The 27,141-nt window shown below is 50.9% G+C and overlaps 1 protein-coding gene across 2 annotated transcripts in view; it reads left to right on the top strand.

Annotated features, from left to right (window-relative positions):
• The first annotated feature begins 11,329 nt into the window (after nucleotides 1-11,329).
• Nucleotides 11,330-27,141, top strand: part of LOC137306480 (inositol-trisphosphate 3-kinase B-like) — a 45,215-nt gene continuing 29,403 nt past the window's right edge. For both annotated transcript variants that reach the window (XM_067975738.1, XM_067975739.1), the window contains exon 1: nucleotides 11,330-12,255. In XM_067975738.1, coding sequence (XP_067831839.1) covers nucleotides 11,785-12,255 — 471 coding nt within the window. In that variant the 5' untranslated portion in view covers nucleotides 11,330-11,784. The remainder of the gene's footprint in view (nucleotides 12,256-27,141) is intronic.

Consider the following 27,141-nt stretch of genomic DNA (forward strand, 5'->3'; position numbering starts at 1 on the left):
CACTTGTTTTCAGGGTGGGAATCCGACGGTAGAATCCACTTGCTTTCAGGGGGGGATCTGACGGGAGAGTCCACTTGCTTTCAGGGGGATCCGACAGGAGGGTCCACTTGATTTCAGGGGGATCCGACGGGAGAACCCACTTGCTTTCAGGGGGATCCGAGAGGAGGGTCCACTTGCTTTCAGGGGGGATCCGACGGGAGAACCCACTTGCTTTCAGGGGGATCCGAGGGGAGGGTCCACTTGCTTTCAGGGGGGATCCGACGGGAGAACCCACTTGCTTTCAGGGGGGGATCTGACGGGAGGGTCCACTTGCTTTCAGGGGGGATCCGACGGGAGAATCCACTTGCTTTCAGGGGGGATCCGACGGGAGAGTCCACTTGCTTTCAGGGGGGATCCGACTGGAGGGTCCACTTGCTTTCAGGGGGGATCCGACGGGAGAGTCCACTTGCTTTCGGGGGGATCCGACAGGAGAATCCACTTGCTTTCAGGGGGGGGGGGATCCGACAGGAGAGTCCACTTGCTTTCGGGTGGATCCGACTGGAGAATCAACTCCCTCTCAGGGGGCAGTTTCGGGGACCCGGCTCTCCCTTTCAGCCACATCCATTCTTAAAACAAGCACAAACCTTCTGGAGGCCAGTCAGGCCTGAGCAAAGTAATCAGCTATTTATTTAGTGGGTTTGACTGAGGTCGGGTTGCACACAATCTGCAGACTCCGGTTGTCAGGGGCAGATACCACCAGGTAAATGAGAGCTGATTGTCGACACCCGGCATGAGCTGGCAGAATCATTATTAACCCTTCGCATTCCAGCTTCCGAAAACACCCTCCTGCTCTCCCCTGCAAACGTCCAGTCCCGAATATCTGTAACACTTCTTTCCGTCTCAACTCCTCTCTCTCTGCCCCATCCCTCATTTTCCGACTGGAGAAGGGAGCATAGGAACATTGGAAAAAGGAGGAGGCCATTCAGCCCCTCGAGCCTGTGCCGCCATTCAATCACGGCTGATCTGCGCCTCTACTCCGTTTACCCGCCTCTGCTCCATATCCCTCGATACCCTCACCCAACAAAAATCCATCATTCTCAGTTTTGAAAGCTCCAATTGACCCCCAGCATCCACAGCCTTTTTGGGCGGAGAGAGTTCCAGATTTCCACTCCCTTTTGTGTGAAGAAGTGCTTCCTGACATCACCCCTGAACAGCCTAGCTCTTATTTTAAGATTATGTCTAAAATGGGCGGGTCGAGTGGAGCTGACTGCACCCTCCTCCCCCACCCAACCTCTACTGGTCCGTAAATAACCTTTAGGAGTCAAAGACTGAACGCTCTTGCAGAGCAAAGGAGTCGCAATAGAGCACGACCTCCCAACGCTGACAAACTCCACCCCTGGTTCAAGAACCAAATGGCCAGAACCTGCAACTACACCGTGACGGTTAACATAGAAACACTGAATGGAGAATGTTGACATAGAAACATTGAATGGGAATGTTGACATAGAAATTTACAGTGGGGAATGTCGACATAGAAATTTACAGTGGGGAATGTTGACATAGAAATTTACAGTGGGGAATGTTGACATAGAAATTTACAGTGGGGAATGTTGACAGAAATTTTCAATGGGAAATGTTGACATAGAAATTTACAATGGGAAATGTTGATGCAGTAATTTACAATGGGGAATGTTGACAAAGTAATTTACAATGGGGAATGTTGACATAGAAATTTACAATGGGAAATGTTGACATAGAAATTTTCAATGGGAAATGTTGGTGTAGTAATTTACAATGGGGAATGCTGACATAGAAATTTACAATGGCGAATGTTGACAAAGTAATTTACAGTAGGGAATGTTGACATAGAAATTTACAATGGGGAATGTTGACAGAAATTTACAATGGGGAATGTTGACAGAAATTTACAATGGGGAATGATGACATAGAAATTTACAGTAGGGAATGCTGACATAGAAATTTACAAAGGGGAATGTTGACAGAAATTTACAAAGGGGAATGTTGACATAGAAATTTACAAAGGGGAATGTTGACATAGAAATTTACAGTAGGGAATGTTGACATAGTAATTTACAGTAGGGAATGTTGACATAGAAATTTACAATGGGGAATGTTGACAGAAATTTACAATGGGGAATGTTGACAGAAATTTACAATGGGGAATGTTGACATAGAAATTTACAGTAGGGAATGCTGACATAGAAATTTACAAAGGGGTATGTTGACATAGTAATTTACAATGGGGAATGTTGACATAGAAATTTACAGTAGGGAATGCTGACATAGAAATTTACAAAGGGGTATGTTGACATAGTAATTTACAAAGGGGAATGTTGACATAGAAATTTACAGTAGGGAATGTTGACATAGAAATTTACAAAGGGGAATGTTGACATAGAAATTTACAATGGGGAATGTTGAAATAGTAATTTACAAAGGGGAATGTAAACATAGTAATTTACAATGGGGAATGTTGACATAGAAATTTACAATGGGGAATGTTGACATAGAAATTTACAATGGGGAATGTTGAAATAGTAATTTACAACTGGAATGTTGACATTGTAATTTACAATGAGGAATGTTGACAAAAAGAAAAGTGTGACTAAAAATCGTGACTAGAAGTATTGGAAGTTATTTACATACATAAAAAGATTTATATTTGTTTTATTTTAAATAAAATACTTTTAGAAGTCTCTGCTGGCCCATGCTGGTTTAATGCTCTACCTGGTGTGATACAGAGCCACACACACCAGGAAGGGCCCTGGATTTATCCCTGGTCAATGCTGAGTTAGTGGGTCGCATCCTGGAGCAGCATTTGGGATGCAACAACTGGGCTGGGGATAGAAGGAGATGAGCCAGGGTTCCTGCTCCTAATCGCTATCCAGTGACCCCCCCCCCCCCCGCCTCCCGGCCCCCCCCAAGAATGTTGGATGGACGTTGAGCGAGAGCAGAATGAGGAACGACCCCAACACTCACCGACAGTGGACTAACATTTGCTCAGCTTGGCTCAGTCGGTATCACTCCGCCTCTGAGTGGGCTCGAGACCCACTCCAGAGTCTTGAGCCCATAATCCAGGCCGACACTCCCAGTACCAGTACTGAGGGAGCGCCGCACTGTCGGAGGTGCCGTCTTTCGAATGAGACGTTAAACCGAGGCCCCGTCTGCCCCTCTCAGGTGGACGTAAAAGATCCCACGGCCGCTATTGGAAGAAGAGCAGGGGGGAGTTCTCCCCGGTGTCCTGGGCCGATATTTATCCCTCAACCAACATCACTGATCATCTGGTCATTATCACATTGCTGTTTGTGGGATCTTGCTGTGCACAAATTGGCTGCTGCTTTTCCTACATTACAGCAGTGACGACTCTTCGAAAAGTATTTCATTGGCTGTCAGGCGCTTTGGGGCGTCCTGAGGTCGTGAAAGGCGCTATATAAATGCAAGTTTGTCCTTTCCATCTAGGGTACATGGGCAGGCGGGCACAGCATCGGAGATCAGGCGATGCCCACTGATACCAATCCCCAGCGAGAAACAGAACCTCAAGGAGATGAGAAACCAAAGGAGAAGCTTTTAAAACCAAAAGGCCATCAGTTACGAAGGCAAATAGTGGCCGTGATTATGTAGAACGCATCAGCAAATTAATTGAACGTGGGAATCAACAGCGTCTTCTACGGACATACAAAAACGAGGAAAAGAGAGTCTATCCCAGCCAGACAGAATTAGACATGTTCCTTCACAAACTGGAAAGGACAAGAATTACCATCAATCTCCCAGCTACTATCAGAAATAGCCATGCCCGAGAATATATAAAGGGTTTGAAACTGCCTTGAGACCTTCCCCAATGTAGCCTGATGGGGGGATGGTAACTGCAGTAACCAGAAAGGAATGAGATCAGCTTAACGGGCCACAGCGAAAAATGCCATGGACCTCCTCAGGAGACTAACACGGGACACAACCAACAGAGTACCCTTCGTGGTCCAGTACTTCCCCGGAGCGGAGAAACTACGCCATGTTCTCCGCAGCCTTCGACATGTCATCGATGACGACGAACACCTCGCTAAGGCCATCCCCACACCTCCACTACTCGCCTTCAAACAGCCACCCAACCTCAAACAGACCATCGTTCGCAGAAAATTACCCAGCTCTCAGGAGAACAGCGTCCACGACACCACACAACCCTGCCACACGGCAACTCTGCAAGACATGCCAGATCATCGACACAGATACCACCATCACACGAGAGGACACCACCCACCAGGTGCACGGTTCATACTCCTGCGACTCGGCCAACGTTGTTTACCTCATACGTTGCAGGAAAGGATGCCCCGGAGCATGGTACATTGGCGAGACCATGCAGACGCTGCGACAACGGATGAACGGACACCGCGCAACAATCGCCAAACAGGAGGGTTCCCTCCCAGTCGGGGAACACTTCAGCAGTCAGGGACATTCAGCCTCCGATCTTCGGGTAAGCGTTCTCCAAGGCGGCCTTCGAGACACACGACAACGCAAAATCGTCGAGCAGAAATTGATAGCCAAGTTCCGCACCCATGAGGACGGCCTCAACCAGGATCTTGGGTTCATGTCACGCTACACGTAACCCCACCAGCGAAAAAAAGTTATCTGTTTTTAATACAAACCCCAGCATCTGCTACATTTGACCCCTTGTGACCCCACCTCAGTATTCTTGGATGTAATATTTCCCTGACTAACAGTCTGAACACCATTCACTCCTTTGATTGCTGTGATTATCTCTCTGCCGAGGTTGGAAAGATTATCTGTAATCATCAGGCATTGTTCTCTGACTATATATGCTGTGCCTTTATGGAACCCTTCACTCACCTGATGAAGGAGCAAAGCTCCGAAAGCTTATGATTTCAAATAAAACTGTTGGACTATAACCTGGTGTTGTGCGTCTCCTGAAAAACACTGACTGACCTCACTGAAGGGGCTTCGATGGTGAATGCCGAATACTTTTTGAGAAGCACGTGCACACGCACATGGACACACACACACGACACACGCACACGCACATATAGACACACAGGGGGTGATTTAAACCCTCAAGAACGGGTGGGTTGGGGGCCAGTTGGGATTTGAAAATAGTTTTTTTTTCGGGTCGCGAAAATTTCGCTGTTGCGACCCGAGAAAGCAACTATTTTCAACTCCCGCCCGTCCTCGGGGAGTTAGAATCACCCCCACCGTTTCTGTAATGCTAAATCCAGTGCCACTACCGAGGGTGTGCTGCTCAGTCGGAGGTGCTGTCTTATTATTACCTCATCGCTGTTTGTGGGATCTTGCTGTGCGCAAATCGGCTGCTGTGTTTCCTCCATTACAACAGTGACCACACTTCAAAAGTACTTCATTGGCTGTAAAGCGCTTTGGGACGTCCTGAGGTCGTGAAAGGCGCTATATAAATGCAAATCTTTTTCTCTTTTACTGTCAGCTCCAGACGAAAGAGAAACCACGACTGCAGCAGGCCGAGTGACTCTCTCAGCCCCAAACACAGGGAGTACAACGCTATCCATCCCTGCGACACTCTCCGCTTCGTTACCGGGACAACGCCTGTTGCCGTGCGATCCAGCGCCCCAGCGGTGCTGGGAGAGGAAAAAAAAATGGAGGCCATTCGGCCCATCGTGCTCCCCCTTCCCCACCCATTCCAAGTCTGAATCTCTCTCCGTGAGTTGAGAAGGATGTCGGCCTTTTCCTGCTTTTTCCCTGCGTTCCCTTTCCCTAGTTTAACATGAGACAGTGTCCCCCCCCCCCCCACTCCCCGATTTGAACCCACCCACCCGGCAGACGGGCGAGACAACACGATCGGGCTCGGTCGCGATGCCTCCCAGGTTCGAATAGCCTCGCTGCGTCGGCCCGCACGCCAGGAGTGGGCACTTGGCGGGCGGCGGTGGGGGGGGCGGGGGGCGCGGCTGTTGAAACGAGGGCAGCCCCTCCGATCCCGCAGCCTTCCCACTGCGTCACCTTCAGTCAGAGGCCTGAGCGCCAGACCAGACCTGCCGGGAGGGGGGATCGTGGGCTGGGTGAGGCCCGGGCAGGAGCGCTCCACTGGGCCTCACAAGGAAGCCTTGGTCCTCCCTTTCCCCGCCTCGCTCGCATCCAGAGCCCCCTCTACCCCTATCCAGACCCACATACCTGGGTCCCAGGCTGCGGCCTACTGCGGCCTCTTCCTCCCCGCAGTGGATCTGACCGGAGTCAGGGTTAACTGCGCCCTGAAGTGGTCCAGCAAGTCAGCGGCAACTGGAGATGGGCAATAAATGCCGGCCTTGCCAGCGATGCCCACATCCCCGATCTCACTGAGCGTGCGGAACACGTCCTGGGCCGCACTGAGGCCTAGCTGAGAAGGCTTTGCAAAGCACAATCTCACAAAGGCGTGCTTTGCTATCCATTCACCTTGAGACCCTGGGGGAGGTCACCGCATGCCCAGCAGTCCAGGGGCACCAGGTCCCCCGCCAATTGTTGGGGTTTTGGTCGTCTTCTTTGCTCTCTTTCGCAAGGATCTCTACATCGGGCTCTTTCCAAACCCTCTTTGTAGAAGAGCCCTGAGAGGTGACGAGTTAGGGGCTGCTTTCAACTGGCCTTAAAACCCAACCAACCATTCCAGACTATACCTCCCACCAGGTCGATCGACCATTTAAACACATGACGGGTGTAAGGCTGACTGATTATCAAAATAACCCAACTTCTTCATTAATGGCAAGGAAACTTCCCGTCCTTACCGAGCCTGGGACTATTCGTGACTCCAGTCCCACTCCGACATGATTGACTCGGTTTGGGGACGATGCAGAATCCGTAGGATGTCAGCTGTGGCTCAGTTGGGGTCTCCCTCTCTCTCGCCTCTGAGTCAGAAGGTCGTGGGTTCGAGCCCCACTCCCGAGACTCGAGCCCCACAATCCAGGCCGACACTCCCGGTGCCGGTACTGAGGGAGCGCCGCACTGTCGGAGGCGCCGTCTTTCGGAGGAGACGTTAAACCGAGGCCCCGTCTGCCCCTCTCAGGTAAAAGATCCCACGGCCACTATTGGAAGAAGAGCTCTCCCCGGTGTCCTGGGGCCAATATTTATCCCTCAACCAACATCACTAAAAAACAGATTATCTGATCATTATCTCATTGCTGTTTGTGGGATCTTGCTGTGCGCAAATTGGCTGCTGTGTTTCCTACATCACAACAGTGACTACACTTCAAAAGTACTTCATTGGCTGTAAAGCGCTTTGGGACGTCCTGAGGTCATGAAAGGTGCTATATAAATGCAAGTCTTGCTTTATGAGAGCTTTCGTTCTGAACTTACTTATCAACTTCCAGCTCTGGTGATCCGAAACATTAACCCTTGTTTCTCTCTCCACAGACGCTGCCTGACCTGCCGAGTGGCCACAGCACTGGCTGTCTCTGTTTCACATCTCGCTGGCCTGATTTCCTTGAAATCTTCTGCCTAAATTTCATCAGAATAAGTTTTGATCGCTCCCCATCCTCCCAGACCAAAATCATCACTTACATCACACACGTCATGACTCGACGGGCTGAATGGCCTCCTTCGTTCTCTGATCACAAATCAATAAAAGCAGCGACGCAGGTTAATAAGGCTAAAAGGCAAACCAAGCACTGGGGTTCATTTCGAGAGGGATAGAATTGAAAAGCAGAGAAGTTATGTTAAACTTGTATCGAACCTTGGTTGGACCACACTTGGAGTATTGTGAACAGTTCTGGTCTCCATATTATAAAAAGGATGTAGAGGCACTGGAGAAGGTGCAAAAAAGGATTCACCAGGATGATACCAGAACTGAGAGGTTATAACTAATCAGGAAATAAAGTTTTGCTAATTAGTTATAAAAATACTGGAGGTGGGGGGAAAAAAAGCTGTTTGACTGACAGTCAAGAATCATCCAATCAGGGAATGAACACTCGCTGATTGGCTGTGGGCAGGCGGAGCACCGGGATGATGGACATGTCGGGTGACCAATGGCGGGAGAGTGTGGGGGCGGGGGCAGGGCCACCGTGGTGACGGACATGTCGGGTGACCAATGGCAGATGTGTGGGGGCAGGCGGTCATGTGATGAAACCTCCAGGAATACGTCCAAACAGAGTTGGCAACCAAATAGAAGGCTATGCTGATAGGGTGAGATGAAGTAGGGAGGGAAGAGGCTCGTGTGGAGCGTATACACCAGCATGGACCAGTTGGGCCGAATGGCCTGTGTCTGTCCTGTAAATGCTATGTAAGTATCAAAAATGGACTCCTGGATTCATGAGGGAAGGGCAAGAAAGGGAGACCCTCAGTGCCAGAATTGTCACACGGTGCTTACTCCCATCAGGAGGGGCCTCTAGTGTTCAACTTGCAATATGCAAGTACAATACATAGCATCCACCATTGGGTGTCAGCCCTGAATCAATGGGTGTCTCTCTCTCCTGCCCCTGAAGCAGGAGGTCGAGGGTTCGAGCCCCACTTCAGGTCGAGGGTTCAGAGACTTGAGCCCCATAATCCAGGCCGACACTCCCAGTGCCAGTGCTGCACTGTCGGAGGTGCCGTCTTTCGGATGAGACGTTAAACCGAGGCCCCGTCTGCCCCTCTCAGGTGGACGTAAAAGATCCCACGGTCGCTTTTGGAAGAAGAGCAGGGCACATTGTAGTTAAGGAGGAGGAGTGTGAAATATTGGATGGGATAAACATAGTGAGAGAGGAAGTATTAATGGGTTTAGCGTCTTTGAAAGCAGATAAATCACCAGGCCTGGATGAAATGTATCCCAGGCTGTTAAGGGAAGCAGCTGAGGCTCTGACCATCATTTTCCAATCTTCTCTGGCTACAGATGTGGTGCCGGAGGACTGGAGGACTGCTAATGTTGTACCCTTGTTTAAAAAGGGGAGAAAGGGATAGACCGAGTAATTACAGGCCAATCAGCCTAACCTCAGTGGTGGGAAAATTATTGGAAAAAATTCTGATAGACAGTATTAATGGTCATTTAGAAAGGCACGGGTTAATCAAGGACAGTCAGCATGGATTTGTTAAGGGAAGGTCGTGTCTGACTAACTTGATTGAATTTTTTGAGGAGGTAATAAGGAGGATCGATGAGGGTAACGCGTTTGATGTAATCTACACGGATTTTAGCAAGGCTTTTGACAAGGTCCCGCATGGCAGACTGGCCAGAAAAGTAAAAGCCCATGGGATCCAAGGGAAAGTGGTTACTTGGATCCAAAATTGGCTCAGTGGCAGGAAGCAAAGGGTAATGGTCGATGGGTGTTTTTGTGATTGGAAGGCTGACTGGCCTATAATTACTCGGTCCCTTTCTCCCTTTTTAAACAACGTTAGCATCCTCCAGTCCTCTGGGACTACGTCTGTAGCCAGAGAGGATTGGAAAATGATGGTCAGAGCCTCAGCTGCTTCCCTTAATAGCCTGGGATACATTTCATCCAGGCCTGGTGATTTATCTGCTTTCAAAGATGCTAAACCCCTTAATACTCCCTCTCTCACTATGTTTATCCAATCCAATATTTCACACTCCTCCTCCTTAACTACAATGCCCCCTGCTCTTCTTCCAATAGTGGCCGTGGGATCTTTTACATCCACCCGAGAGGGGCAGACGGGGCCACGGTTTAACGTCTCATCCGAAAGACGGCACCTCCGACAGTGCAGCGCTCCCTCAGCACTGGCACTGGGAGTGTCGGCCTGGATTATGGGCTCTGAAGTGGGGCTCGAACCCTCGACCTTCTGCCTCAGAGGCGAGAGAGAGAGACACCCACTGAGTCAGGGCTGACACCCAATGGTGGATGCTATGTATTGTACTTGCATATTGAACACTAGAGGCCCCTCCTAATGGGAGTAAGGACCGTGTGACAATTCTGGCACTGAGGGTCTCCCTTTCTTGCCCCTTCCCTCAGGAGTCCAGTTTTGATACTTACGTAGAATTTACAGGACAGAAACAGGCCATTCGGCCCAACAGGTCTATGCCGGTGTTTATGCTCCACACGAGCCTCCTCCCAGTGGGGTCCCGCAAGGCTCAGTACCAGGTCCCTTGCTTTTTCTGGTATTTATCAATGATTTGGACTTAAACGTAGGGGGGGCATGATTAGGAAGTTTGCAGATGATACAAAAATTGGCCGTGTGGTTGATAGTGAGGAGGAAAGCTGCAGACTGCAGGAAGATATCAATGGGCTGGTCAGATGGGCAGAAAAGTGGCAAATGGAATTCAATCCGGAGAAGTGTGAGGTAATGCATTGGGGGAGGGCAAACAAGGCAAGGGAGTACACAATAAATGGGAGGATACTGAGAGGTGTAGAGGAACAGAGGGACCTTGGAGTGCATGTCCACAGATCCCTGAAGGTAGCAAGACAGGTAGATAAGGTGGTTAAAAAGCCATATGGAATACTTTCCTTTATTAGCCGAGGCACAGAATATAAGAGCAGGGAGGTTATGCTGGAACTGTATAAAACACTAGTTAGGCCACAGTTAGAGTACTGCGTACAGTTCTGGTCACCACACTACAGGAAAGATGTGATTGCACTAGAGAGGGTACAGAGGAGATTTACGAGGATGTTGCCAGGACTGGAGAATTTTAGCGATGAGGAAGGATTGGATAGGCTGGGGTTGTTTTCTTTGGAACAGAGGAGGCTGAGGGGAGATTTAATTGAGGTGTATAAAATTATGAGGGGCCTAGACAGAGTGGATAGGGATGATGTATTTCCCTTAGCAGAGAGATCAATAACCAGGGGGCATAGATTTAAAGTAATTGGTAGAAGGATTAGAGGGGAGCTGAGGAGAAATATTTTCACCCAGAGGGTGGTGGGGGTCTGGAACTCACTGCCTGAAAGGGCGGAAGAGGCAGAAACCCTCAACTCATTTAAAAAGTACTTGAATGTGCACTTGAAGTGCCGTAACCCACAGGGCTACGGACCAAGTGCTGGAAAGTGGGATTAAGCTGGGTGGCTCTTTTTCGGCCGGCACGGGACACAATGGGCCGAATGGCCTCCTTCCTGTGCTTCTACCAGTTCTCTCCGGCGTCCTGGCCAATAGTTAGCCCTCAGCCGACATCACCAAAACAGAATTACCCGGTCAGTTATCACGCTACTGTTTGCGGGATCTTGCTGTGCGCAAATTGGCCGCCAAGTTTCCCATATTGCAACAGTGACCACGCTTCAGAATCGCTTCATTGGCCGAGAAGCGCTTTGGGACGCCCTGAGGTTGTGAAAGGCGCTGTAGAAATGCAAATCTTTCTGTCTTTGTGTAACAGCAAACTGCAATGTTTTTTACAGAGGGCTTGAGGGCGCTATGTGACCAAGCACAGGGGCTATTGACACAGGCAAAGTTGCGAGCCTTTCAAAGCCGACTTGTCAAATTCATGGAAAATACCCGGTGGTAGACACTCGGTGATGAGGTCTACATCATCAAGTGTCTTCCTGTCCTTGCACAGCAGCTGAACGAACAAAGAAAGAGCCACTCCAAAAAAAAAAAGCCGACTAGCTCCCTCGGCCACCGATCCAGACTCACCACGGAAGCCCAATTGGACTCTGAGCTGCCTTAACCCTTGGATGGTAAGCTTGTTTCTCTATTGTTAAAATCCACTGGAGGTGGCTCAGCGAGAGAGGTGCTTTCTGTCATCTGTTGGGGGGCCCAGATGGAGCAGCCGGCAGTGGGTTTGAGGACATAGCAAAGAGGTCTAAGAAGATCTAAGCTACTCCTGCAATGCTCTTCCCCACACAAGCTTGAATTACATCGCACGACTCTGCGTGGCTTTTTTTTTTGAGGTCAGGGGGGTGGTGCAAAGCAACGTTCTGGGGTAGGTCTACAGGCATGGATGGAGTCTGGTCCTCTCCTGAGCTGGAAGGAGGAAGAGTGGGCCACCAGTCAACGGACCAGGAAGCAGATGGTGCCAAGCAGACCGGCGGAGATCTGGAGGTGGTGCAAGAGGGGAGCATTCAAGGTGATAGTCCATCCCTGGCCATTGCCCATCAGCTGTTGGCCAGTGATCTCCACAAGGCCCACGGTTCCATGGATCCAGATCTGGGAAATGGAGGCGAGGTCCAGGCAAGCGGGGAGAGGCGACCCGAGGACCAGCAGTGGGACCCAGCCTCCACGGTCCCCCGCGAGGCGCAGGCGGCCAGCGAGCTGAAGGAGAGACGTTGCAGGTCCTCGGACCGAAGAGCATCCTCCTCCTCCGCCTCGTCCCTCAACTACTCGTCCGCTGAGTCCGAGGACAATGTGTTCAGCGAGGAGGAGCAGAGAGAGAAAGACAAGCCGGGGAAAAGGGGCCATCTGAGAAAGGTGAGAGATCGTTTCCAAACTTTGACGATGAGGGGGAGGGGGGAGGGGGAGAAGGGGAAGAGGGAGGGGGTCTGGAAATAATGTACACGCCCAGGGACAAGATTACCCGGGTCCTAACTTTCAAAAGACCTTGTCAGCTGTCTGAAGGAAAATTGCATTTTTATATTACTGATATGATCTGCTATTAAGTTTTTCTAAAAAACAATATATATATATAAAAATAATGCTTTTAACTTTCTCTCTCTCTCTCCGTCATATATATATATCATATTTAACAAAATTATCAAACAGTTGAGTGCCAAAAATCCCATGGGATCTGTCCCCGAGATCCCATCTTGAAAACCCATGTCATTAATGTGCACTTAAAAAGAAAGACTCGCATTTATATAGCGCCTTTCAGGATGTCCCAAAGCGCTTTACAGCCAATGAAGTACTTTTTTCGAAGTGCAGTCACTGTTGTGATGTAGGAAACGCAGCAGCCAATTTGCGCACAGCAAGATCCCACAAACAGCAATGTGATAATGACCAGGCCATCTGTTTTTTTTTTAGTGATGTTGGTTGAGGGATAAATATTGGCCCCAGGACACCTGGGGAGAACTCCCCCATGCTCTTCTTCCAATAGTGGCCGTGGGATCTTTTACATCCACCTGAGAGGGGCAGACGGGGCCTCGGTTTAACGCCTCATCCGAAAGACGGCACCTCCGACAGTGCGGCACTCCCCCGGTACTGGCACTGGGAGTGCTGCACGGCCAATATTTATCCCTCAAGGCAAGGAACAGGGGAATATCCTACTTTTCGGTTGTTTGTGTTCTAGACAACAGCAACAATTTGCATTTATATAGCGCCTTTAAGATAGTAGAATATCCCAAGGGCTTCACAGGAGCGATTATCAGTCAGAATTTGGCACCGAGCCACATAAGGTGATATTAGGACAGGTGACCAAAAGCTTGGTCAAAGAGGTAGGTTTTAAGGAGCGTCTTAAAGGAGGAGAGAGAGGCGGAGATGTTTAGGGAGGGAATTCCAGAGCTTAGGGGCCCAGGCAGCTGAAGGCACGGCCGCCAATGGTGGAGCGATGGGAATCGGGGAATGCGCAAGAGGCCAGAATTGGAGGAGCGCAGAGATCTCGGAGGGTTGTAGGGTAAAGGTGAAGGGTTAGGGTTAGTTTCTACCCCCTGTGAAGATGCTGGTGCACCTCCAAGCACAGAACTTCGAAATAATCTACGCCATTTTCCTTTGGCCATCACCATATTTCGGAATCTCCAAAAACCCAAACGTACGGAGAAACCCACACAGGTAGAGTTTCTGTTCTCTCACTAGCGTCCGCTCTCTCACCCCCCGACCCCTCCCGGAAAGACATGCGGACCTCTCACGACCGAGGGAACTCCCCATAAGATGTGGGAGGGCAGTGCCAACATCCTCCCGCCCACACCCTGGGCACACACATACCCTACCCCATGGGACCGCAGGGCCTCCAGTTGGAGGTATGGCCCACCGAACCATGGTGGGCCCCGAGCCCTGGAGCTGTGAGGCCGTGGTCCCATAACCCAGCCTCCGGGGAACACCATCCGCCAGCTGTTGTCCCAACTCTCAGAGCATTCTCTCCGACTATTGGACTGGCCTTCAGCAGGATGATAGGACCAACAGAGCTAGGGATACATACGGGAAGGTGCTCAGGTCCATTCCTGGGTGTGAGGGGAACCGTAGGCCTACTCTTGGACTGTACCTCCTCTTTCTTGGCCCTTGCTGTTTCCTAGTTGAGTTGACAATCCTTGGGATGTGGCTCCTTGCCCTCCCTGGATAGGTGGGAGCCTCCTTCGGGCACCTCTTGGGCTCTCTGTCACCAACGGCAACCAGCCCTCGAATTAGAAATAGCTACAGGCCACATGTCACTTCGACGTCACTGGACGTTTAACGGGATCATATAGACATCTTCGACCACAAGACAGGAACGCGCGTGCAACCTGTGGTTGAATGACCGCCATTATCTCATCCTGAAATACATAGAACGATACGGCACAGAAGGAGGCCGTTCAGCCCATCGTGCCCGTGCTGGCTCTTTGAAAGAGCTCTCCAATTAGTCCCACTCCCCTCGCAAATTTTCCCTTTTCAAGTATTTCTCCAATTCCCCTTTTGAAAGTTATTACTGAATCTGCTTCCACCGCCCTTTCAGGCAGCGCATTCCAGATCATCACAACTCGCTGCGTAAAAAAAATTCTCATCTCCCCCCCTCTGGTTCTTTTATCTTAAATCTGTGTCCTCTGGTCACCTTCTGCCACTGGAAACAGTTTCTCCTTATTTACTCTATCAAAACCCCTCATGATTTTGAACACCTCGATTAAATCTCCCCTTAACCTTCTCTGCTCTAAGGAGAACAATCCCAGCTTCTCCAGTCTCTCCACATAACTGAAGTCCCTCATCCCTGGTCCCATTCTAGTAAATCTCCTCTGCACCCTCTCCAAGGCCTTGACATCCTTCCTAAAGTGTGGAGCCCAGAATAGAACACAATACTCCAGCTGAGGCCTAACCAGTGATTTATAAAGGTTCAGCATAACTTCCTTGCTTTTGTACTCTACGCCTCGATTTATAAAGCCCAGGATCCCAGATGCTTTTTAACAGCCTCCTCAACCTGTCCTGTCACCTTCAAAGATTTGTGTACATACACCCCCAGGGTTCTCTTATTTTATTTTGGTAATTTATGACGCATTTATTGTTTATTCTACTGCCTGCCCGTTCCTCCTGCCTGTTCCTCCCCTTCCCTTGATTTCCAACCAAACCCTTTGCTCCTGTCCCGAGGGCGCTGCCTCTCGCTGGGTATATGAGCATTGTACGCCCTCAGGTACCTCACCCCAAGTGACCGTTCTTCCAGGCCGGGCCCAGAGGGCGAGAGTCGGGGTGGGTGGGAAGTGAGGGTGGCGGGGGGGGGGGGGGGGGGGGGGGCGGCGAGGGGGAAGGGGAGAGGGGGCGGCTATTCGACCGCGGGAAGCACCACGCCGTCCTCGCCTGATAAGCCGGTAGAGCTCGCCGGATAACGATCAGGAAGCACGAGGCCCAGGCTAAATAGACAAGGAAGGGTAGCGCGCGCGCGCGTGCGCGTCGGGGCGAGGGCGCGATCGGGTCGGGGTTGCGACGCCTCCGGCAGTCGAATAGCCCCGCGAAACACTCGCTGCCCGCACGTGACTGGTGGTCAGGTGCTGAAGGGGGATCCGTTTTGAGATGTGGGGGGTGGGGGGCGAGGACTGGGGTGGAGGGTTAGAGTCAGGGACAAGGGGGGACGTGGGCAGAAGATTGGCATTGGTTGTCATGACGGCGATGAACTGTACCCCTCCCCCTCCCCTCGGGATCACCGTGACGCTTGAATTAACTCTTAGCTGATAACTCTCCGGCCTTGTTTAAACCCCTCACTGCCTCTTGTTTGTTATATTTAAGATAAACCAGAGGGAGGGAGACGAGGAGAATGTTTTTTTAACGCAGCGAGTTGTGATGATCTGGAATGCGCTGCCTGAAAGGGCGGTGGAAGCAGATTCAATAATAACTTTCAAAAGGGGAATTGGATAAAGACTTGAAAAGGAAAAAAAAAACCTGCAGGGCTAATGGGGAAAGAGCAAGGTTTGAGGTGGGGGAGGCAGAGGGCCTAATTGGAGAGCTCTTTCAAAGAGCCGGCACAGGCACGATGGGCCGAGCGGCCTCTTTCCTCTGCTGTGTGATTCTACGACTTGCCGTTCCTCCTTTTTGCCCGGCGCCACACCCCAGGTCGAGTCGCAAGCTGCCTCGTGCCTTGGGAAGGGGTCAGGATACAGAATGTCCCCCTCTCCTCCGCCCCCTCAAACCTCGCAGGCAGAGGCGAGGCCTGTGCAGGAACCCTCCTGCTGACACTGAGGAAACTCCAGGCTGTCCTCAATCGATCTCGTTCCGTACTTCCCCTTTACTCAAAAATAAACTTCCCCCTCCGTCGCTGATTCTCGAGGGACCTTGAGCAATTCTCCCAGGACGTGTGTTAGCTGTCGGAAGATTAACAGAGCCAGGTGCAAGAAGTAAATAACCAGCGTTTAAAGACCCAGCGTCACCAATAAAACCTTCCAGAGCAACGAGGTTATCCCCTGAGGGTTTATCGACCGAGGGAGTGCTGCACTGTCGGAGGTGCCGTCTTTCGGGTGAGACGTTAAACAGAGGCCCTGTCTGCCCCTCTCGGGTGGATGTAAAAGATCCCACAGCCACTATTCTCGAGGAAGGCTTTGAAACTGGGAACACAAATCAAGCTGACTGCAAGAGGCAGCCAAAATAAAGAAAGATTTGCATTTATATAGCGCCTTTCACGACCTCAGGACATCCCAAAGCGCTTTACAGCGAATTAAGTACCTTTGAAGTGTAGTCACTGTTGTAATGTAGGAAACGCGGCAGCCAATTTGCGCACAGCAAGATCCCACAAACAGCAATGAGATAAATGACCGGATCATCTGTTTTTTAGTGATGTTGGTTGAGGGATAAATATCGGCCCCCAGGACACCCGGGGAGAACTCCCCCCTGCTCTTCTTCCAATAGTGGCCGTGGGATCTTTTACATCCACCTGAGAGGGGCAGACGGGGCCTCGGTTTAACGTCTCATCCGAAAGACGGCACCTCCGACAGTGCGGCACTCCCTCAGTACTGGCACCGGGAGTGTCGGCCTGGATAATGGGGCTCGAGTCTCTGGAGTGGGGGCTCGAACCGACGACCTTCTGGGTCAGAGGGGAGGGAATGATAGCGGCAATTGAGTGCACGGCCATTGAGGTGACACCGCAGTTTCCACAGCAACCACCTAGTGACCCTCGATTTATTTGTGCAAGAGGTAAAAACAGTGGGAAAGAAAGAGCAGAAAACCGAGGCCTCTAACCAGCAGCAGATCTGTGGTGTGGTGCTGGGCCTGCCCGTCCTGACACAGAGCTGCTGGTGCATGGGGTGACAGAAACCCAAACTGCAAATGGCCAAGAGGTGAATCATTTCAAATCAACTGGGAGTGTTTGATGGGACAGTGTCGAGGGAGCTTTACTCTGTATCTAACCCTGTACCTGCCCTGGGAGTGTTTGATGGGACAGTGTCGAGGGAGCTTTACTCTGTATCTAACCCTGTACCTGCCCTGGGAGTGTTTGATGGGACAGTGTAGAGGGAGCTTTACTCTGTATCTAACCCTGTACCTGCCCTGGGAGTGTCTGATGGGACAGTGTAGAGGGAGCTTTACTCTGTATCTAACCCTGTACCTGCCCTGGGAGTGTTTGATGGGACAGTGTAGAGGGAGCTTTACTCTGTATTTAACCCTGTACCTGCCCTGGGAGTGTTTGATGGGACAGTGTAGAGGGAGCTTTACTCTGTATCTAACCCTGTACCTGCCCTGGGAGTGTTTGATGGGACAGTGTAGAGGGAGCTTTACTCTGTATCTAACCCGTGCTGAACCTGCCCTGGGAGTGTTTGATGGGACAGTGTAGAGGGAGCTTTACTCTGTATCTAACCCCCTGTACCTGCCCTGGGAGTGTTTGATGGGACAGTGTAGAGGGAGCTTTACTCTGTATCTAACCCTGTACCTGCCCTGGGAGTGTTTGAAATAAGAAAGGGCTCCTTTCTCCATCAGAAACTTCCCTTGTCTCAAGAAAAAAGATCTCCTCAGTCCCAGGGTTATTTTAGACTTGGGAAAGAGATTGGTTGCTGCGATTATTAAATCTTATCTCTGAAACATTTTTCTCTAGAAGTTCATTTGAATATATTTGCTCTGCCGTCTGTTTCTCTCCTCACTCTCTGTTTCTCCTCTCTCTCTATTTCTCCTCTCTCTCTGTTTCTCCTCTCTCTCTATTTCTCCACTCTCTGTTTCTCCTCTCTCTCTATTTCTCCTCTCTCTCTGTTTCTCCTCTCTCTCTATTTCTCCACTCTCTGTTTCTCCTCTCTCTTTCTCCTCTCTCTCTATTTCTCCACTCTCTGTTTCTCCTCTCTCTCTATTTCTCCACTCTCTCTGTTTCTCCTCTCTCTTTCTCCTCTCTCTCTATTTCTCCACTCTCTGTTTCTCCTCTCTCTCTATTTCTCCACTCTCTCTGTTTCTCCTCTCTCTTTCTCCTCTCTCTCTATTTCTCCTCTCTCTCTGTTTCTCCTCTCTCTCTATTTCTCCACTCTCTCTGTTTCTCCTCTCTCTTTCTCCTCTCTCTCTATTTCTCCTCTCTCTCTATTTCTCCTCTCTCTCTGTTTCTCCTCTCTCTCTATTTCTCCACTCTCTGTTTCTCCTCTCTCTTTCTCCTCTCTCTCTATTTCTCCACTCTCTGTTTCTCCTCTCTCTCTATTTCTCCACTCTCTCTGTTTCTCCTCTCTCTTTCTCCTCTCTCTCTATTTCTCCACTCTCTCTTTCTCCTCTCTCTCTATTTCTCCCCTCTCTGTTTCTCCTCTCTCTCTATTTCTCCACTCTCTGTTTCTCCTCTCTCTCTATTTCTCCACTCTCTCTGTTTCTCCTCTCTCTTTCTCCTCTCTCTCTATTTCTCCCCTCTCTGTTTCTCCTCTCTGTTTCTCCTCTCTCTCTGTTTCTCCTCTCTGTTTCTCCTCTCTCTCTATTTCTCCCCTCTCTGTTTCTCCTCTCTGTTTCTCCTCTCTCTCTGTTTCTCCTCTCTGTTTCTCCTCGCTCTCTATTTCTCCTCTCTCTCTATTTCTCCTCTCTCTCTTTCTCCTCTCTCTCTATTTCTCCTCTCTCTCTCTCCTCTCTCTCTATTTCTCCTCTCTCTCTTTCTCCTCTCTCTCTATTTCTCCTCTCTCTCTATTTCTCCTCTCTCTCTATTTCTCCTCTCTCTCTATTTCTCCTCTCTCTCTCTTTCTCCTCTCTCTCTATTTCTCCTCTCTCTCTATTTCTCCTCTCTCTCTTTCTCCTCTCTCTCTATTTCTCCTCTCTCTCTTTCTCCTCTCTCTCTATTTCTCCTCTCTCTCTTTCTCCTCTCTCTCTATTTCTCCTCTCTCTCTATTTCTCCTCTCTCTCTTTCTCCTCTCTCTCTATTTCTCCTCTCTCTCTATTTCTCCTCTCTCTCTATTTCTCCTCTCTCTCTATTTCTCCTCTCTCTCTATTTCTCCTCTCTCTCTATTTCTCCTCTCTCTATTTCTCCTCTCTCTCTATTTCTCCTCTCTCTCTTTCTCCTCTCTCTCTATTTCTCCTCTCTCTATTTCTCCTCTCTCTCTATTTCTCCTCTCTCTGTTTCTCCTCTCCGTTTCTCCACTCTCTGTTTCTCCTCTCACTCTCTGTTTCTGCTCTCTGTTTCTCCTCTCTCTCTCTGTTTCTCCTCTCTCTCTCTCTGTTTCTCCTCTCTCTCTCTCTGTTTCTCCTCTCTCTCTCTCTGTTTCTCCTCTGTCTCTCTCTGTTTCTCCTCTGTCTCTCTCTGCTTCTCTCTCGCTCCATTTCTCCTCTCTCTCTCTGTTTCTCCTCTCTCTCTCTCTGTTTCTCCTCTCTCTCTCTCTCTGTTTCTCCTCTCTCTCTCTCTGTTTCTCCTCTCTCTCTCTCTGTTTCTCCTCTGTCTCTGTTTCTCCTCTCTCTATCTGTTTCTCCTTTCTCTCTCTCTCTGTCAGTCTCTCTCCCTCACCATCTGCCTTTCTTTCTCTGCTGTCTGCTTCTGTCTCCCCGTTTCTCTCTCTCTCTCTCTCTCCCTCTCTCTGTTGCGACCAGCTACCTCTGCACAGTCCAGGTGCGGGAGTACACTGATGCAAAAGCCTCAGAATCTGGGACAGCGCCGAATCGAAGGCAAAACAAAAGAACAGGTTCCGCAGGCCCGTCATAAACCTTCCCTAACCGCCCGGGCATTCTCTCTGGCACCTGTCCTGGGTAAACAGAGCCCGCGGAGAATCCCAGTAACCAGCAAATCCAGTCCTCACCCTGCACGTCAATAGCTGGCTGTGAGGGCCAGGAAGTCAGTGGCTGACTGTGAGCGAGTCGCAAGGGTGGGGCTCGGCTGCGATGCCCTCCGTGGCCGAATAGCAAGTCCGGCGATGCCCTCCGTGGCCGAATAGCAGTCCGACAATCACTGCGCAGGCTGCACGTGCAGATGGGGTGGTATTGTAGGACAGGGGCGGGGGAGTGGCGAAGGAAGTCATCGCAAAGCAGGTAAGATGGGCAGAAGTGAAATTTTTGGGAAGAGTTAAACTCTGGAAGGAGCATTCCAGACGGCCCGAAGGGTTGAGGGTAAAACCCGGCAGCCGTCTATAGCTCCACCCAGTCCGTTTGACAGCAGTGACCTGGTTTGCAAAGCTTTCAATTTTAACATGATTCTTAAAACAAAGCATTGAGAGTCTCAGAGTTTGCCCAGATAGCTGACAGGCTCAGTAACCCCTCTCCCCCCAACAAAGCAGGCCCTGTGTTACTGACTGTATCTCGACTGATGTTAATCCCTCTCCCTCACACTGTCACTCAGTAACCCCTCTCCCCCCAGCGCCCTGTGTTACTGATTGTATCTCTACTGACGTTAATCCCTCTCCCTCACACTGTCACTCAGTAACCCCTCTCCCCCCAGCGCCCTGTGTTACTGATTGTATCTCTACTGACGTTAATCCCTCTCCCTCACACTGTCACTCAGTAACCCCTCTCCCCCCAGCGCCCTGTGTTACTGACTGTATCTCTACTGACGTTAATCCCTCTCCCTCACACTGTCACTCAGTAACCCCTCTCCCCCCAGCGCCCTGTGTTACTGACTGTATCTCTACTGATGTTAATCCCTCTCCCTCACACTGTCACTCAGTAACCCCTCTCTCCCCAGCGCCCTGTGTTACTGACTGTATCTCGACTCATCCTAGAATGATAGAATCATCGAAAGTTACGCCACAGAAGGAGGCCATTCAGCCCATCGTGTCTGTGCTGGCCGAAAAAGAGCTATCCAGCTTAATCCCATTTTCCAGCATTTGGTCCGTAGCCCTGTGGGTTACGGCATTTCAGGTGCACGTCCAAGTACTTTTGAAATGAGTTGAGGGTTTCTGCCTCTCCCACCCTTTCAGGCAGTGAGTTCCAGACCCCCACCGCCCTCTGGGTGAAAAACTTTCTCCTCAGCTCCCCTCTAATCCTTCTACCAATTACTTTAAATCTATGCCCCCTGGTCACTGACCCCTCTACTAAGGGAAATAGGTCCTCCCTATCCACTCTATCTCGGCCCCTCATAATTTTATACACCTCAATTAAATCTCCCCTCAGCCTCCTTTGTTCCGAGGAAAACAACCCCAGCCGATCCAATCTTTCCTCATCGCTAAAATTCTCCAGTCCTGGCAACATCCTTGTAAATCTCCTCTGCACCCTCTCTAGTGCAATCACATCTTTCCTGTAATGTGGTGACCAGAACTGTACGCAGTACTCAAGCTGTGGCCTAACTAGTGTTTTATACGGTTCTAGCATAACCTCCCTGCTCTTATATTCTGTGCCTCGGCTAATAAAGGAAAGTATCCCGTATGCCTTTTTAACCACCTTATCTACCTGTCCTGCTACCTTCAGGGATCTGTGGACATGCACTCCAAGGTCCCTCTGTTCCTCTACACCTCTCAGTATCCCCCCATTTATTGTGTATTCCCTTGCCTTGTTTGCTCTCCCCAAATGCATTACCTCACATTTCTCTGGATTGAATTCCATTTGCCACTTTTCTGCCCACCTGACCAGTCCATTGATATCTTCCTGCAGTCTACAGCTTTCCTCCTCACTATCAACCACACGGCCAATTTTTGGATCATCTGCAAACTTCTTGATCAAGCCCCCCACATTCAAGTCCAAATCATTAATATATTCCACAAAAAGCAAGGGGCCTAGTTCTGAGCCTTGCGGGCCCCCACTGGAAACAGCCTTCCAGTCGCAAAAACACCCATCGACCATTACCCTTTGCTTCCTGCCACTGAGCCAATTTTGGATCCAACTTGCCACTTTCCCTTGGATCCCATGGGCTTTTACTTTTCTGACCAGTCTGCCATGTGAGACCTTATCAAAAGCCTTGCTAAAATCCATGTAGATTACATCAAACGCGCTACCCTCATCGACCCTCCTTGTTACCTCCTCAAAAAATTCAATCAAGTTAGTCAGACACGACCTTCCCTTAACAAATCCATGCTGACTGTCCTTGATTAACCCGTGCCTTTCTAAATGACGATTAATACTGTCCCTTAGAATTGATTCCAGTAATTTGCCCACCACTGAGGTTAAGCTGACTGGTCTATAATTACTCGGTCTATCTCTTTCTCCCTTTTTAAACAACGATACAATGTTAGCAGTCCTCCAATTCTCCGGCACCAAGCATGTAGCCAGGGAGGATTGGAAAATGATGGTCAGAGTCTCCGCTATTTCCTCCCTTGCATCTCTTAACAGCCTGGGATACATTTCATCCGGGCCTGGCGATTTATCTATTTTAATCTGGATGTTAATCCAGCTCCCTCACACTGTCACTCAGTTACCCCTCCTTCCACAGTGCCCTGTGTTACTGGGCGGCACCTCTCTGCTCACCAGGACTATCGGGAGTGGGGCTCGAGCCCAACTTTTCAGACTCAGAGAGGGGAATGCTTGCTCGGAGACATTCCTTATTTATGATTCGTGCTGAGCGATGTTTTAAAAGCAGGAGTCCCATTGGCTGCTTTCCCAAACCTCCAGGGTTATGACCCGAGTCTGTGGAGGTCTGGGAAATAAGGCTGAGGGAAGTTACAACCCCCAGAGCCAAAACTGTCTGGCCTTGGGCTCTGGGGACTTTGTCTGTCCTGGGCTCCTGGAACCCACTCCCCTCCTTCTGAGTCCAAAGACTTACACTGTCAGGCTGTTTCTCAGTTCTGGTAATTTGTGCCCTGTTTCATTCCTGACACTGTTTTGCAAATCTGTGGTTTAGGATTTCAACAACTTCTCCGTGCTCACACCCTGCCCATCCCCTCTCCCCCCCAGTGTCTTTCACTACTGACCCCGTGTCCTTCACTACTGACCCCGTGTCCTTCACTACTGACCCAGCATCCTTCACTACTGACCCCGTGTCCTTCACTACTGACCCAGTGTCCTTCACTACTGACCCCGTGTCCTTCACTACTGACCCAGTGTCCTTCACTACTGACCCAGTGTCTTTCACTACTGACCCAGTGTCCTTCACTACTGACCCCGTGTCCTTCACTACTGACCCAGTGTCCTTCACTACTGACCCCGTGTCCTTCACTACTGACCCAGTGTCCTTCACTACTGACCCAGTGTCTTTCACTACTGACCCCGTGTCCTTCACTACTGACCCCGTGTCCTTCACTACTGACCCCGTGTCCTTCACTACTGACCCAGTGTCTTTCACTACTGACCCCGTGTCCTTCACTACTGACCCCGTGTCCTTCACTACTGACCCCGTGTCCTTCACTACTGACCCCGTGTCCTTCACTACTGACCCAGTGTCCTTCACTACTGACCCCGTGTCCTTCACTACTGACCCCGTGTCCTTCACTACTGACCCAGTGTCTTTCACTACTGACCCCGTGTCCTTCACTACTGACCCCGTGTCCTTCACTACTGACCCCGTGTCCTTCACGACTGACCCAGTGTCTTTCACGACTGACCCAGTGTCTTTCACGACTGACCCAGTGTCTTTCACTACTGACCCAGTATCCTTCACTACTGACCCAGTATCCTTCACGACTGACCCAGTGCCTTTCACGACTGACCCAGTGTCTTTCACGACTGACCCAGTGTCTTTCACTACTGACCCAGTGTCTTTCACGACTGACCCAGTGTCTTTCACGACTGACCCAGTATCCTTCACGACTGACCCAGTGTCTTTCACGACTGACCCAGTGTCTTTCACGACTGACCCCGTGTCCTTCACTACTGACCCAGTGTCTTTCACTACTGACCCAGTGTCTTTCACGACTGACCCCGTGTCCTTCACTACTGACCCAGTGTCCTTCACTACTGACCCAGTGTCTTTCACTACTGACCCCGTGTCCTTCACTACTGACCCCGTGTCCTTCACTACTGACCCCGTGTCCTTCACTACTGACCCAGTGTCTTTCACTACTGACCCCGTGTCCTTCACTACTGACCCCGTGTCCTTCACTACTGACCCCGTGTCCTTCACTACTGACCCCGTGTCCTTCACTACTGACACAGTGTCTTTCACTACTGACCCCGTGTCCTTCACTACTGACCCAGTGTCCTTCACTACTGACCCCGTGTCCTTCACTACTGACCCCGTGTCCTTCACTACTGACCCAGTGTCTTTCACTACTGACCCCGTGTCCTTCACTACTGACCCCGTGTCCTTCACTACTGACCCCGTGTCCTTCACGACTGACCCAGTGTCTTTCACGACTGACCCAGTGTCTTTCACGACTGACCCAGTGTCTTTCACTACTGACCCAGTATCCTTCACTACTGACCCAGTATCCTTCACGACTGACCCAGTGCCTTTCACGACTGACCCAGTGTCTTTCACGACTGACCCAGTGTCTTTCACTACTGACCCAGTGTCTTTCACGACTGACCCAGTGTCTTTCACGACTGACCCAGTATCCTTCACGACTGACCCAGTGTCTTTCACGACTGACCCAGTGTCTTTCACGACTGACCCCGTGTCCTTCACTACTGACCCAGTGTCTTTCACTACTGACCCAGTGTCTTTCACGACTGACCCAGTGTCTTTCACGACTGACCCAGTGTCTTTCACGACTGACCCAGTGTTTTTCACTACTGACCCCGTGTCCTTCACTACTGACCCCGTGTCCTTCACTACTGACCCCGTGTCCTTCACTACTGACCCAGTGTCTTTCACTACTGACCCCGTGTCCTTCACTACTGACCCCGTGTCCTTCACTACTGACCCCGTGTCCTTCACTACTGACCCAGTGTCTTTCACTAGTGACCCAGTGTTTTTCACTAGTGATCCAGTGTCTTTCACTAGTGATCCAGTGTCTTTCACTAGTGACCCAGTGTCTTTCACCAGTGACCCAATGTCTTTCACTAGTGATCCAATGTCTTTCACCAGTGACCCAGTGTCTTTCTCTGGCCTTTGCTTGTTTTTGAAACATTTCCAGTTGGCGTTTCTGTACTGGGGCACACTCTCTAGTGTCTTCTCTTGGGGCACCCCCTAGTGTCTGCTCTGGAACACCCTCTAGTGTCTGCTCTGGAACACCCCTAGAGTCTGCTCTGGAACACCCTCTGGTGTCTGCTCTGGAACACCCCTAGAGTCTGCTCTGGGACACCCCTAGAGTCTGCTCTGGGACACCCCTAGAGTCTGCTCTGGGACACCCCTAGAGTCTGCTCTGGGACACCCCTAGAGTCTGCTCTGGAACACCCCTAGAGTCTGCTCTGGGACACCCCTAGAGTCTGCTCTGGGACACCCCTAGTGTCTGCTCTGGAACACCCCTAGTGTCTGCTCTGGGACACCCCTAGAGTCTGCTCTGGGACACCCCTAGAGTCTGCTCTGGGACACCCCTAGAGTCTGCTCTGGGACACCCCTAGAGTCTGCTCTGGAACACCCCTAGAGTCTACTCTGGGACACCCCTAGAGTCTGCTCTGGGACACCCCTAGTGTCTGCTCTGGGACACCCCTAGTGTCTGCTCTGGGACACCCCTAGAGTCTGCTCTGGGACACCCCTAGAGTCTGCTCTGGGACACCCACAGAGTCTACTCTGGGACACCCCTAGAGTCTGCTCTGGGACACCCCTAGAGTCTGCTCTGGAACACCCCTAGTGTCTGCTCTGGAACACCCCTAGAGTCTGCTCTGGGACACCCCTAGTGTCTGCTCTAGGACACCCCTAGTGTCTGCTCTAGGACACCCCTAGAGTCTGCTCTGGGACACCCCTAGAGTCTGCTCTGGGACACCCCTAGTGTCTGCTCTAGGACACCCCTAGTGTCTTCTCTTGGGGCACCCCCTAGTGTCTGCTCTAGGACACCCCTAGTGTCTGCTCTGGGACACCCCTAGAGTCTGCTCTGGGACACCCCTAGTGTCTGCTCTGGGACACCCCTAGAGTCTGCTCTGGGACACCCCTAGTGTCTGCTCTGGGACATCCCTAGAGTCTGCTCTGGGACACCCCTAGAGTCTGCTCTGGAACACCCCTAGAGTCTGCTCTGGGACACCCCTAGAGTCTGCTCTGGGACACCCCTAGTGTCTGCTCTGGGACACCCCTAGAGTCTGCTCTAGGACACCCCTAGTGTCTGCTCTAGGACACCCCTAGAGTCTGCTCTGGGACACCCCTAGTGTCTGCTCTAGGACACCCCTAGAGTCTGCTCTGGGACACCCCTAGTGTCTGCTCTGGGACACCCCTAGAGTCTGCTCTGGGACACCCCTAGAGTCTGCTCTGGGACACCCCTAGAGTCTGCACTGAGACACTCCTAGTGTCTGCTCTGGGACACCCCTAGAGTCTGCACTGAGACACTCCTAGTGTCTGCTCTGGGACACCCCTAGAGTCTGCTCTGGGACACCCCTAGAGTCTGCTCTGGGACACCCCTAGAGTCTGCTCTGGGACACCCCTAGAGTCTGCTCTGGAACACCCCTAGAGTCTAGGACACCCCTAGAGTCTGCTCTGGGACACCCCTAGTGTCTGCTCTGGGACACCCCTAGTGTCTGCTCTGGGACACCCCTAGAGTCTGCTCTAGGACACCCCTAGAGTCTGCTCTGGGACACCCCTAGAGTCTGCTCTAGGACACCCCTAGAGTCTGCTCTGGGACACCCATAGAGTCTGCTCTGGGACACCCCTAGAGTCTGCTCTGGAACACCCCTAGTGTCTGCTCTGGAACACCCCTAGAGTCTGCTCTGGGACACCCCTAGTGTCTGCTCTAGGACACCCCTAGTGTCTGCTCTAGGACACCCCTAGAGTCTGCTCTGGGACACCCCTAGAGTCTGCTCTGGGACACCCCTAGAGTCTGCTCTGGGACACCCCTAGAGTCTGCTCTGGGACACCCCTAGTGTCTGCTCTAG

The sequence above is a fragment of the Heptranchias perlo genome, chromosome 43, assembly GCF_035084215.1.
Source record: "Heptranchias perlo isolate sHepPer1 chromosome 43, sHepPer1.hap1, whole genome shotgun sequence".
Taxonomy (NCBI): domain Eukaryota; kingdom Metazoa; phylum Chordata; class Chondrichthyes; order Hexanchiformes; family Hexanchidae; genus Heptranchias; species Heptranchias perlo.